We start from the raw sequence: 13,309 nt of genomic DNA on the forward strand, positions 1-13,309 counted from the left end.
ATTCTTCAACAGCAAACTTTTCAAAGAACGAAGGGTCCTCAACAGACTTTTTAACAGTCAAGCCAGAATGTCCACGTTTTCTTACTGGGTCAATCTTAGGAGGTCCAGTCCTCTGGTGTCACGGTCTCCCATCACAGGAGGACTGTAACAGGGAGACCCATTTATGGCTACTAAACAGGATTTAAAAAAAAAAAAAAAAAAACCGACAGCAACACGACATAGGTGCATCTCTACCATAATGAACCCTCCTGTGAAGCTCTTCTCTCCCCAGGAAAGGGTTTGGGTGCGACATGAGGGGCTCCAGGTCGCTAAAGCTTTTTTTTTTTTTTTTTTTTTTTTGACCACCAAGTACCAACCTTAACTATTTTGCTTCTCTTTAAATAAAAAAACAAAAAACAAAACACAAAAAACAAGGCGAAATGACACAGCAGGCAAAGGCGATTGCCACCAAACCCGATAAAATTCCATCTAAAATTCTATACTGAGACCCGCATGGCAGGAGTGAGCCTCCTGCAACTTGTGACCTCCACGTGCGTCTGTTTCTGTCTCTCGCACACGTACACACCCTGCCCAGGGTAAGAAGGGAGAAGAAGGGAGGAGCGGAGGAAAGGGATGAGAGGGGAGGAAGGGGGTTGTGATCGTAAAAAAACAAGCTGTCAAGAGCAGCACCGCCACTGAGGCCCGTCCCTGGGACCACCAAGGCTCCCGACCTGGCGGAAGTACTTCCGCCCCCATCCACGATGGCGGGAGGGCGGGGCGGGGCTGGCAGGCGGAAGCGGCCTGCGGATCCCTGGCTAAGCACCATGGCGGCCGCGACCGCCTCCTCCGCGCTGAAGCGGCTGGATCTGCGCGATCCTAACGCGCTCTTCGAGACTCATGGAGCGGAGGAAATCCGCTGGCTGGAGCGCCAGGTTCGAGCCGAGATCGAGCACAAGAAGGAGGAGCTGCGGCAGATGGTGGGCGAGCGGTACCGCGACCTGATCGAGGCGGCGGACACCATCGGCCAGATGCGCCGCTGCGCCGAGGGGCTGGTGGACGCCGTGCAGGCCACCGATCAATACTGCGCCCGCCTCCGCCAGGCCGGCTCTGCGGCGCCCCGGGTCCCACGGGCCCCGCAGGTCAGTCCGGGATCCGAACCCGCCACGTCCCGCCGCCCCGCGCCGGACCCCACCCCTCACCTTCCGCCGGAGGAGCCCGCCCCTCACGTCGCTGTGGGCTCCGGGGAGGCGTCTGCGGGCCTTCCTCAGGACGCTGGTCCGCTGCGGAAAAGTCAGCCGGCCTTTTGCTCCGGGAGCCTTCCCGGACTTCCGGACGATTCCCTCGCCTCCCGTGGGTTCCCTGCGCTCTCCTTCCCTTTTCACTGAAAACGCCAGGGGTCTCTCGCCAGTCACGGGCAGATCTCTCCCGCTTGCTCACACCTTCCCGTCAAAGTCATTCATTCCTCATCCCACCCTTCCATCCGAGCCCAGAGAACTGGGGGGGAGGGTAGCCTCAGCCGTCAGGCCCTCCCCCTTTCCATAGGTGAACAGTTTCATTTTAGGCAACGAAGGGTGATTTAGAAAAACTCGGGCCATCCCGACGTCCTCCCCCTGGAACATTAAAGACCCGATGCGGAACGATGGGGTGGGAAGCCCATCCTAACGGGTTTTGGCCTAGGAATGAGCGGAGGGTGAATAGTTTTAACCTAGGAGAGCTTACTGTAACAGTAGAAGGAAATACAAAAGCACAAACTCTCATGGCAGCTAGCTTTCTCGTGCTACCTGGGTATCAGAAAACCCAAGTCAAAAAAAACAGGGTAGTATATAGGAAAGTGGCCAAAGTAGGTTGGAACTAGGTCAGCCCGTTACTCCCTAAGCTATACATTAAGTACAGTCCCCTTCTCAAACGGACAGACTTAGCTGGCTAGCTTTAACTCTGTAGGCCTGGTTTTAGAAATGTATTTATTGTCATAATTATGGCTGGCGTATCTCTGGAGGAATGCCCTCTCGGTTCAAATCACAAACAGGAGCCTCCCAATCTTTTCTTAAAGTTTACATTCTAATTAAGTAAAAAAAAAAATTCGTGGGAAGTGGATTTTTAAAAAATATGAGTAATGTGGAATGACAGTGAAAAGTAGTTTAGCATAAAGGTTTTGAAAAGAACTTTATAAACCACCAAATGACAATAACACAATAGTTCTGAAAGAAGGAGAGCTTTACATGTGGCTCTTCCTCAATAAGGACAACTGATCTTTGGGACATTGCCGTCTCTGGCCAGCTATGATGCTGTGACAAAATATTTAACACCGGATACTTCATAAAGAATAGACATTCATTTTTCCCACAGTAATGGGCCTGGGAAGTCCGAGATCAAACTTACCATCTGATGTCTGTTGAGGGGCCTGCTTGCCTCACATGGGGAAAAGCTAAACTAGCTGTGTTGACCAGGAACTAGCTGTGTTGACCAGGCTGGCTTCTGATTTCTAAGAGATCCACCGGCCTCTGCCTCCTGAGTGCTGAGATTAAAGGGGTGCACTACCACACGTGGCAAAGCTTCAGATCTTAAAGCATCCCCCAGCTTCTCCCCAAGCCTGTGTAAGCAGCTGTGCTTTCTGTTTGCTCTTCTGACATCTTCTGCCTTTCAGCAGCAACCACTGTCCGAGAGATTCTACAGCATGGCCGCCCAGATTAAGTTGCTGCTAGAGATCCCTGAGAAGATCTGGAGCGCCATGGAAGCCTCTCAGCACCTCCAGGCCACACAGCTCTACCTCCTCTGCTGCCACCTGCATAGCCTGCTGCAGCTGGATTCCTCCACCTCCAGATACAGCCCCATCCTCTCGAGATTTCCCATACTCGTCCGGCAGATGGCAGCAGCCACCCACTTCCGGTACATTTGGTCATCCCAGAGCCCACTTAACCCCTACGGTGTCACAAGGGTCTGTCTGTCTTTTCTCCTTATTGATCTTCCTGAGTCTTTCTAGGTCAACTATTTTGCACGAGAGCAAGATGCTGCTCAAATGTCAGGCTGTGTCGGACCAGGCTGTGGCCGAGGCCCTCTGCTCCATAATGCTCTTGAAGGAGAGCTCTCCCCGGCAAGCCCTCACAGACTTCCTGTTGGCCAGAAAGGCCACTGTTCAGACACTTCTGAACCAGCCTCATCATGGTGGGTGTGCTTTTCTCAAGAACGTGATTTTTCCATGGGGAACGGGACAGTGCGTGCCAAGGGAGCCCGAGGCAGCGTTCTGTGTTCAGCCTTGCTAACGGCAACTGTTTACAAGAGAGTGCCTTCTTCTTACAGGTGCTGGCATCAAAGCCCAGATTTGTTCTTTGGTGGAGCTGCTGGCTACCACTCTTAACCAAGCCCATGCCCTTTTCTACACTCTACCAGAAGGTGTGCTGCCCGACCCCTCCCTGCCCTGTGGCTTGCTCTTCTCTACCCTGGAGACAGTCACAAAGCAGCATCCCACTGGTGAGCTTGTATCCTTTTCCCTCATCCATTCAACTGATCTGCTGTTTCCCAGCTACTGTGACATACTCTGAGGATAAATCAGTGGCCCCAGAAGATTTATGGACTACTCTATGGATAACACAGCCTAGTTGTAAAAGGAGGTCCTGAACCTTCAGAGGTGCAGGCAGGTTGCTGTTTGATGTCAGCCATGGTCCTTGCTGTAAATGTGCAGTACCCGTTGCTTAGGAACACCGGAAGGATCTCCCAAAGCCAAGGAGGACTTCCCTGGGAAAGTGATGCTAAACTAAAAGCTGAAGGTCTGGAGGAGTGAGTGAGTGAGGAAGGGAAGAGAGCTTCATGTCAAACAAAGATGAGGTGAAGTTCCAGCAGACGAAGGTTCCAGAGGGAGGGGAGGATCTAGTGAGAAGAGGGCCAAGGCATTGCCAGGGGTCAGGGCCGGTCAGCCGAATGGGCCAGATGGGAGGTTGGATTTTATTCAGAGATCAGGCTATCCCTCCATGTCCTTGCAGGCTTAGCGTGCTCCCTCCGCCATGTGTCCCCCTGACTCCCAATACTTTGGAGTAGCATTTTTCCCAACGATAATGAAATGTTTCCGTGGTAGTGGTGTCCTGCGAGGCAAAGAGGTACTGAGAGCTAACAGGAGGCTGTCACCATGGTCAAGGGACAGACATAGGATGAGGACTTGGGTTAGAAGGGGCCGCAGAGATGAAACTGTTGGGAAGACCGGAGATGAAGGATTGGCTGGGGAGCATGTAGGAAGGGAGGCGACATTAACTCGAAGAGTAACTGGGGTTGGGGATTGGGAAGGGTTTACATTTGCAGAGGAGACACTGGAGAACACTGAGACCCTGAAATGGGACTGAGGAGTGAGCAGCTGTCCCCAGAGACACCCACCTGCAGCATCCCTTCTGGTGGCAGCATTTGTCCTCACAGGGACAGATGTATCAGTGAGCAAAGGGAATGAGACAGGCTCCTGTAATGATAGGGCTGCAGGGTCAAGTGGGACCATCAGCAAAGTCAGGAGGACAGGATGGTTACTACCAGGGGCTCATCTTTGAGTAAAACCTCACCACCACCCTACCAACCCCATGCCGGGATGCTTTTATTTATCCCTTTTGTGAAAGGGGAGTACTGACTGACCTGCCCCAGCATAGAAAACAGACGGACAAACTCTTGAGTGGCTTCTTCAAGAGTACCATAAATGGCACTGCCCAAGCCTGTAGGATGACCCAGAGACTCAGTGGGCAGGACAGCTGGTCAGTAGTTGATCCCTGAGGTCTTTGCTAAGTGACCTAGGATGCTAAGGAAAGAAAACTGGATAGCATACACTTTTCTTTGGCAACTTGAGCTCTGTTACTATAATGCCAGTGACTGGTGGGCACCTGTAGACCTAGCTACTCAGTAATCTAAAGCAAGAGGACCACTGAGACTCAGGCTTGGAGACCAGCCTAAGCGACATGGCAAGACCCCACCTCAAACACTCAGACCCACACATATGGGGTGTACATGCACACACACACACACACTTCCCGTATTTGCTCTCTTTTCTCTCCTCCTTACTAGCTGAATGGCAGAGTGTGGGGAGGCTGTCATGCACAGAGTCTGACGTTCCCTGTACTTCTTTCTTCATCTAAACTTTTTCCAGTGTGAACCACCTTCTCAAGGGTGGGTAGGTTGGGTGAACATCTAGGGTTTTGGAAATTCCCTCATGGGTTTAAAATTCTTAAAATGCTGTTCAGAGCCCAAGCTGGACTCTTCTCACACACGGCCTTTTCCCTAGGAAAGGGCATCAGCGCCCTACAAGGGGAGATGAAGTTGTGCAGCTGGTTCAGACACCTGCCAGCCTCCATCACCGAGTTCCAGCCAGTGCTGCGAACTCTGGCACAGCCCATCAGCCAGGAGTACCTGAAAGACACGCTGCAGAAGTGGCTCGACATGTAAGCAGTCAGGAAGCACCCCTGAGGCTTGACCTGCATGCAGCCTTCCAAGCGACCACAGCTGGGGCATAAGCTGGTTCTAGTCACGGGGTAATGTGCCACATGTCTGCCACCCATTTGGGGTACACAGCTACCTTTAGACCCATTTAATACCTACCGTGGGAGAGTCAGGAAGCTCTTTTTTCCGTGGGCTAGACAGAAGGCTCGGCAGTTAAAAAGTACTTGCTGTTCTTCCAGAGGACTTGGGTTCAGTTCCCAGAGCCCATATCAGGCAGCTCATACCCACCTACCTAACTCCAACTCCGGGAGAACTGTTCTATCTGCCCTGAGGGCACTCCATTCATGTGCATCTACCTGCACACGCTCCCTCTCACACACACACAATTTGACATAAAGTCTTTAAAAGGTAATAATTTGTTTTCCAAAACAGTTAGGTAGAGGCTTTTCTCCCAAGGCTCAAGTACCTAATACTCTGAGCTTATGTTTAATGTGTTGGCTCTGAAGCCATGCCCATAAGGCTCTAGATAAAAGTTGGCCTGCTGAGAGTACCACAGACTCCCAATGTCTGTCCAGCTAGAAATGTGCTGACATATTCAGGTCAGAGGTTTCAAATGGAGTCTTAAGAATTTTTTTTAACAATGATATGAAAACCACAGATGAAGGCCAGGTGTGCTGGCACACGCCTTCAATCCTAGCATTCCAGAAACAGAGGCAGACAGATCTCTTGAGTTGGAGGCTAGCCTGGTCTACATGGCAAGTTCCAGGCCAGTCAGAAACACATAGCCAACTTATCTTTAAAAAAAAAAAAAAAAAAAAGTCAGGAATCCAGCATAGCCTGAGGAAAGCGGCCTTTGTTACAGGTGCAAGGAAGACATTAAAAATGGGATCAGCAATCTGCTTATGTACGTGAAGAGCATGAAAGGTCTGGCAGGCATCAGAGACGCCATATGGGATTTGCTTACCCACGAGTCTGCCAGCCACAGCTGGGAGGTGGTGTGTCAGCGGCTTCTGGAGAAGCCGCTTTTGTTCTGGGAGGACCTGATGCAGCAGCTCTTCCTGGATCGGTTACAGGTACAGTGAGCATCACTTGGACCACCTCACATTCGAGCCTCGCATGACCTTTTGACTATGTTAAAAGCTCCCTCATTTATTGAACATCTTTCCCTATTTCTTACCAAATCTAGATTCCCTAAAGTTAAAAGAGATAACGAATCCCTCGGGGATGCTGTCTTTGCTCTTTGCCACACTGTGTTGACAGTATTGGTTCTTTTTCTCATCACTGTGACCTGTGAAATAATCTGTCAGAAATAATCTGAAGAATGATACATTATTTTAGCTTAGAGTTGAGAGAGGTCAGCGCATGGTCGCTTGACTGTTATGGAGCCTGTGGTGAGACAGAACTCGTGACCAGAGCATGTGGTAAAGCCTCTTAGCCTCACGGCAAACAGGGAGCAGATGGGATGGGGGTTGGGAGAGAGGGACAAAGATACGTATCCTCAGAACACACCCCAGAGACCTTGCTTTAGTTAAGCTCACTCCAGAAGTTGCCACAACCTCCCTAAGTACTGCCACCGAGACTAAGCTGTTAACACCTGAACGTGTGCGGGCATTACACAGTCAAGCCTTAAACAGTCACTGAGTGTTGTAGAGAATGTTCTGAATGCCAGGATAAATAGCCATTTCAGCTCATGTGGAAATTTCCATAGAGTCCTGGGGACTAAAGCTCTGCTCTTGTTCTCTATAGACACTGACCAAGGAAGGTTTTGAATCCATCTCCAGCAGCTCCAAAGACCTTCTAGTCTCAGCTCTGCAGGAACTAGAGACCAACAACGCCACATCGAATAAGCATGTTCACATTGAGCAGAACATGTCTCTCTTCCTCTGGTCCGAGGGCCCCAATGACCTGCCTTCTGATGCTGCCTGGGTCAGTGTAGCAAACCGAGCTCAGTTTGCCAATAGCGGCCTCTCCATGAAAGCCCAAGCAATCAGCCCCTGTGTCCAGAACTTCTGTTCTGCCCTGGATTCTAAGCTGAAGGTTAAACTGGACGACCTCCTGGCCTACCTTCCCTCCAGTGACGCACCACTGCTCAAGGATAGCATCCCTACGCAGCAGGCTAAGAGCTCTGCCTTTGACAGATACGCAGATGCTGGGACTGTGCAGGACATGTTGCGTACTCAGTCCGTAGCCTGTATCAAGTCCATTGTGGGCTGCATCCAGGCAGAGCTTCGGACCATTGAAGAAGTCACAAAAGACCAAAAGGACGTCCTTCACAGCACCAAGCTGCATGCAGTTCTCTTCATGGCCAGACTCTGCCAGTCCCTGGGAGAACTGTGCCCTCACCTGAAGCAGTGTATTGTGGGAAAGTGTGGGGGTTCTGAAAAACCTGCAAGGGAGGTGAGGGCTTTGAAAAAGCAGGGAAAGGGGAAAGCTCAAGATCTCCTCCCCGTGCAGGCCCAGTGGCAGGAAGTGAAGGATGTCCTGCTCCAACAGAGCGTGATGGCCTACCGGGTCTGGAGCTCAGCACTTGTGAAAGTGAGTCACAGGACTTCTTGGGTCTCACACTAGTCTTGTCCTCACTGAGGTTTAGAGACAAGTAATGCTTACTTCATAGCTACTATAACGTATGCCAAGCAGCTCAGATGTGAGCTTTCTTCCTCAGACTAGGTTGTGCAGCATGCCTTCTTTCCTCTTGCCGAGCTGGACTGGGAACCCTGCTTCTTGCCCTTCTGCCAATCCCTGGGTCTCCCACCAGGTGACACTTGGCATCACCAAGTTGGCTAGCAACTGCATTCGTGCCGATCGTTAACTTGGCAGGAGAGCAGTGCTGGCTGCTTACCGCCCACACACCGGTCATTTTAAACCAGCACTGCAAAGACCCCAGGGAACTAATGTGGCCATTCTCTTTTTACCACCAGTTTCTGATTTGTGGATTCACTCAATCATTGCTTTTAAGTGATGCTGGCTCAGTCCTGGCCACTGCCACCAATTGGGACGAACTAGAAATTCAAGAGGAAACAGAGTCTGGCAGCAGTGTCACGTCTAAGATCCGCCTCCCCACTCAGGTGAGTTCATCCCACTGTCTGGGACGGGTACTTATTGGTGCACAGGGGAGCAGACTGCTCTGGGGGAGCCATTTCCGTATGACCTTGTGAGGAAGAGCTGAGTGGGCTTCAGGTAGATGCTTAACGGGAGAGACCAAAGCAACTGTCCTAAGTGAAGGATACATGGGGCCTGCTGGATGCAGGTAGCAATGTGGTGTTCTGCTCTTTCAGCCGTCCTGGTACGTACAATCCTTCCTGTTTAGCTTATGCCAGGAAGTTAATCGGGTTGGAGGTCATGCCTTGCCCAAGGTCACCCTACAGGAGATGCTGAAGACCTGCATGGCTCAAGTCATAGCTGCCTATGAGCAACTCACAGAGGAAAACCAGATAAAGGTGGGTACCCAAACAAACAGACCTGTCTTGGGTATGGGTGGTTTGTTTAAAGGATTCAGGATAGCATGACTGTCCAACCCAGGCCCATGTATGCTCCATGTTCTCAGGAGAGGCATTCACCTCTGCAGGCTGACTCTTTCAAGGTCAAATGACATCGTGAAGTTCACTATTCAGGACTGGTGGACAGTAAGAAGGGATGACACCATTTGCTCATGCAGGCTCTGGGCATGTCTCTACCCCCTTGACCTACCCAGGATCAATTCTGAGCAGATGAGAGTGAGGGATGGTGGAAGCTATCGAAGCTAACGGAGAGGTTCCCTGTCTTAGTCAGGGTTTCTATTCCTGTACAAAATATCATGACCAAGAAGTTAGTAGAGGAGGAAAAGGGTTTATTCAGCTTATACTTCCATATCCAGAAGTGTAAGTTCATCCATCACCAGAGGAAGTCAGGACTGGAACTCAAGCAGGTCAGGAAGCAGGAGCTGATGCAGAGGCCATGGAGGGATGTTACTTACTGGCTTGCTTCCCCTGACTTGCTCAGCCTGCTTTCTTATAGAACCCAGGTCTACCAGCCCAGGGATGGCACCACCCACAATGGGCTGGGCCCTCCCCCCTTGATCACTAGTTAAGAAAATGCCTTACAGCTGGATCTCATGGAGGCATTTCCCCAACTGAGGCTCCTTTCTCTGTGATAACTCCAGCTGTGTCAAGTTGACACAAAACTAGCCAGTACATTCCCTTTAGGATGGGGAGGCCCTGGCCTCTCAGCCTCACTGCACCTGTGCCTTTGGCCCATGACTCATCCTATTTCACTGGGAACATTTGAAGGCAGGGCTAGTCCTAACTTGAGGGAAGGATTTGTTGATCTCTCCTGAGCCTCAGAATTCACATACCATTCCTCAGGCAAGGTCTTGCCCACTTACAATGGCCACCTTCATCTAGGAGCCTACCTTTAAGGGCTGGGTCTCTTCCATGCTCAGAGATTTTAAGACAGGGGTTCTGTTTAACACTTTTGAAATGGACCTGGCCCTATGGGGCCAATAGCATCTTCTGAGAGACACCAAGCTGTAGTGCCAAGCAGAACCTGCAGCGGCTCATGGAACCATGTAAGGAATCCTCCCCCTCACCAACCAGCCTTCACTTGCAGAGAGAAGGGGCGTTTCCAATGACCCAGAACCGAGCCCTACAGCTCCTCTATGACCTTCGCTACCTCAACATTGTTCTGACCAGCAAGGGGGAGGAGGTGAAGAGTGGCCGGAGCAAGTCAGACTCCAGGTGACTATTCCTACTGGGGCACCCCCAAGGCAGCCTCTTCCTGATGTAGGTAATGTACAACACCACTCAGGAGGGTTTCTCTTAGGATTTTCCAGTCTTATAGTGGTAGGAGAGCAGAGCATTCAGAAGCCATACTTTCAGTCCTGGATTTAGATCTTTGTACAGGCCATCAATAAAGAAACAGTCTTGCACTGTGCTAATATCTATCAGCTGAACACTTGTGCAGCCCTGACGCCATGCTAAAGGGAAACAACTTGCTGTGATGCCCTGTACCTCTAAGTCCAGCACCATCTTAGTCTTTTCAGTTGTGTGTGTGTGTTGTGTGTGTATGTATGTGTTGGTGTATGGCCGAATCCTAACATAGAGAAAAACTACTGAACTATTTGAAGTCCCTTTCCAGAGATGCAACCAAAGCCTGCTACATCCTCTGCACATTGATTGGGTTTCTCTTAAACAGTAAGTCACCATGTAACCAGTGCATTAAGTAATACCTGGTGAATACAATCCATAGCTAGGTGAAGCCAGCAGAACCTCAGTCCTGTTCCGTAAGTGGCAGGCACAGACTCCATAAGCCTCATAGCAAGCTGACTGTCTAATGGACACAAAGCAACTTAGCTGGGTAATTCCCACCTCTGGGGTTTCTGTCGTAAAATCCTGCCAGGTTATTTTCTGTGCTGAAGTGTGTGAATAATGTTTCTAACTCCTCTCAGAATTGAGAAGCTGGCTGACAGGCTGGAGGCCCTCATTGACCCTTTTGACCTGGATGTTTTCACACCACATCTCAACAGCAATCTCAATCGCCTGGTGCAGCGCACTTCAGTAAGTTGGGTCACAGTCATGCTCCGTGTAGCCAAAGGTGAGACTGATGTGCCTTGGGTTCAGATTACAAACCTGATAAGGGTCCTCCATGCACGGGAGTGAGATAGAAAAGAAGAGCCACTCCATAGAAGAGAATTAGGTAAAATGCCATGAACTGGGACAGCCATGTTGGAGGGAAGGGTTGGTGAAGTTTATTTACATGGCCTCACACAAAGGTGCCACCAACTGCCACCAGCCTCAGTCCCCAGGGCTGAAGGTCTGACAAAGTCATCTTACCTTCAAGTGCATGTGGATATGAATGGATGGACACATGTGCTTGTTCTCAGAGAGAGTGTGTGTGTGTGTATGCGTGCGTGCAAATGAGAATATAAATGTGGACACAGTGGCACATGCCTTTTTCTTAGCACTCAGGAGGCAGAGGCTGGTGGATCTGTAGGGGTTAAGAGGTCAGCCTACAGAGAGTTCCAGGGCTACACAGGGAAACTGTCTTGAAAAGACAAAAAAAGGGAATTTTAGAAAAGAACTACTTTGAGATTCTTGGAAAAGTGAACACTTATAAGTACATTCTCCCAAACACTAGTTAAAAATAACCCACCAGTGAGGTGGCTCATGATGTCCACGTGCCCTGTTTCTTACCTGCAGGTTCTGTTTGGGTTGATTACTGGTACAGAGAATCAATTTGCCTCTCGGAGCAGCACATTCAACTCCCAGGAACCCCATAACATCCTGCCACTGGCCTCCAGTCAGATCAGGTAAGTAGCTCAGGAGGCTCTGCCGGGCCCGCTGCCTGTTCTCCACAATGAAGTCTTCCTTTGTGTCTTGAGGTTTGGACTCCTTCCGCTGAGCATGACAGGCACAAGAAAGGCCAGGGCAACCAGTCGAGGCATCGAAACCCAAGCCCAGGTCAGTGCCAAGAGAAGATGCTCTTGTGATTCTCCAACCCCTCCCCGACCCAGCTCCCGACCCACCGGCTCTTTTAGAAAAATAACCAATTAGGCACCATATGTACGGCAATGCACTAAGGCTGCTTTTAATGGCGGCGCAATAGAGTACAAGGTTTCACTAGCTTGAGCTCATAGAAAGATGCCCATTGACTCGAGCAAACAGCCTCAAAATAGAAATATATCCAGACCCAGAGCCTGACTCCAGGCTGTGAAAACCGCACAGGACAGAGATGGCTTCTTACATTTTGTAGGGTAAAGAATGACTGCTGATTGGTGCCCCAACACTGTGTTCTGAGCGTGGGAAGACCCTTTGTCTTCAGATGGTCTCACCTGTGCCTTTAGCTGGGTGGGAGCTGGGAAGAAACGTGCTTCTTCAAGCACTGTCTCATTAATACATGTTTTGTTTCAGTAGGACGCCATCCATTAAGCCTGCCGGAGCCCTGGGTATTTCTAGGTTGTTGTCCTTGTGTGGTTCTCTTTTCAGAGCACTGTCTGCCTTGCTGTTTGAACCCTAGTCGAATATCCTTACCCACACCTTGCCCAAAAACCCAGTAAGATCCTGAGTCCTCAGCAAACATTGGAAAACAGTCCTGAAAGAAAAAAAAAACTTTCTGAACTCAAGGCTTCATGACAGTAGTTCCCACGTCACAGGGCCAGCCCTTCCATGCTGTGGTCCTCAGAGGAGCGGGCCATGGAAGGCACTGCATGTTCACTCTTCCTGGCATGGTCCTTCAGACTGTAGCTGTATCATAGTAACCTGCTCTGGTGCAGTGCGTCCCTCTCAGATCCTTACTAGATCCATCCCTGTTCCTCAGCGCTGCTGCCTGTGCTGTGTGGCCTCTGAGTGGGGTGCAGTGAAAGGGACAGGCAGGAGGCTATGGGTGCACTTTTAAGGCACTTCCTCTTCATCTAACAGCAGGTTGGCCCCGCACTCTCCAGAGCAGGTGACCCGACTGTGCATCCTGGCTCTTTATTCAGACAGCTTGCAAGCGAGGAAGACGACTCACCTGCACCTTCATTATTCAAGCTTGCCTGGCTCTCTAGCATGACCAAGTAGCATGGGAACAATGCCCAGGCTCTCTAAATAAATACTACTGCATTGTTTTTCCTAGAGGTGCCTCTGCTCGTGTTTCTACACCACACCAATCTTTCCAGTTCCAATGATAGAATGCGGCCCCTGGCCGGGCTGGGGTGCCCATAGGCATGAGTTAAATCCTCACTTTTCCTTCAGCTTTCGGGCAGCCTGCAGTTCATCTACACTGACCACGGCCTTGGTTATGGGCACTGCAAGTAGCTAACGGTTAAGCTGTTAAATACACAAGCTCATAAGATAGTTACTAGGTATTTCTTGACTTTGAGAGCTGCACAACGTTCTCTATAGCGTCTGGGGTATAGACTAGAAGAAAATAGATATGGAAGTGATATTCTCCCTGGGTATTCAAATGTAAAACA

At 50.3% G+C, this 13,309-nt stretch overlaps 1 protein-coding gene across 7 annotated transcripts; it reads left to right on the forward strand.

Annotated features, from left to right (window-relative positions):
- The first annotated feature begins 801 nt into the window (after positions 1 to 801).
- On the forward strand, positions 802 to 12,921 carry COG1 (component of oligomeric golgi complex 1). Of its 7 annotated transcripts, none has more exons than XM_080923275.1 (15): positions 802 to 1,118; positions 2,624 to 2,865; positions 2,960 to 3,141; positions 3,277 to 3,447; positions 5,228 to 5,384; positions 6,245 to 6,455; positions 7,129 to 7,917; positions 8,301 to 8,447; positions 8,658 to 8,819; positions 9,967 to 10,094; positions 10,805 to 10,913; positions 11,556 to 11,665; positions 11,738 to 11,816; positions 12,270 to 12,311; positions 12,777 to 12,890. In XM_080923275.1, exons 1-14 carry the CDS (start codon positions 804 to 806, stop codon positions 12,282 to 12,284), a joined length of 2,817 nt encoding a protein of 938 aa, XP_080779401.1. In that variant the 5' UTR covers positions 802 to 803; the 3' UTR covers positions 12,285 to 12,311; positions 12,777 to 12,890. The 7 variants fall into 7 exon arrangements, with proteins under 7 accessions (XP_080779401.1, XP_080779400.1, XP_080779396.1 ...); XM_080923274.1 differs by having other exon boundaries at positions 12,774 to 12,889; XM_080923270.1 differs by lacking the exon at positions 12,270 to 12,311 and having other exon boundaries at positions 12,774 to 12,921.
- Positions 12,922 to 13,309: the final 388 nt, after the last annotated feature.

The sequence above is a fragment of the Micromys minutus genome (assembly GCF_963924665.1).
Source record: "Micromys minutus genome assembly, chromosome: 10".
Taxonomy (NCBI): Eukaryota; Metazoa; Chordata; class Mammalia; order Rodentia; family Muridae; genus Micromys; species Micromys minutus.

Excerpts from the sequence above, each read along its gene's own strand:
- COG1 (XM_080923270.1), top strand. The coding sequence starts at position 804 with ATGGCGGCCGCGACCGCCTCCTCCGCGCTGAAGCGGCTGGATCTGCGC. Across the intron at positions 5,385-6,244 it reads CTGCAGAAGTGGCTCGACAT|GTGCAAGGAAGACATTAAAA; the intron begins GTAAGCAGTCAG and ends CCTTTGTTACAG. Across the intron at positions 10,914-11,555 it reads GCCTGGTGCAGCGCACTTCA|GTTCTGTTTGGGTTGATTAC; the intron begins GTAAGTTGGGTC and ends TCTTACCTGCAG.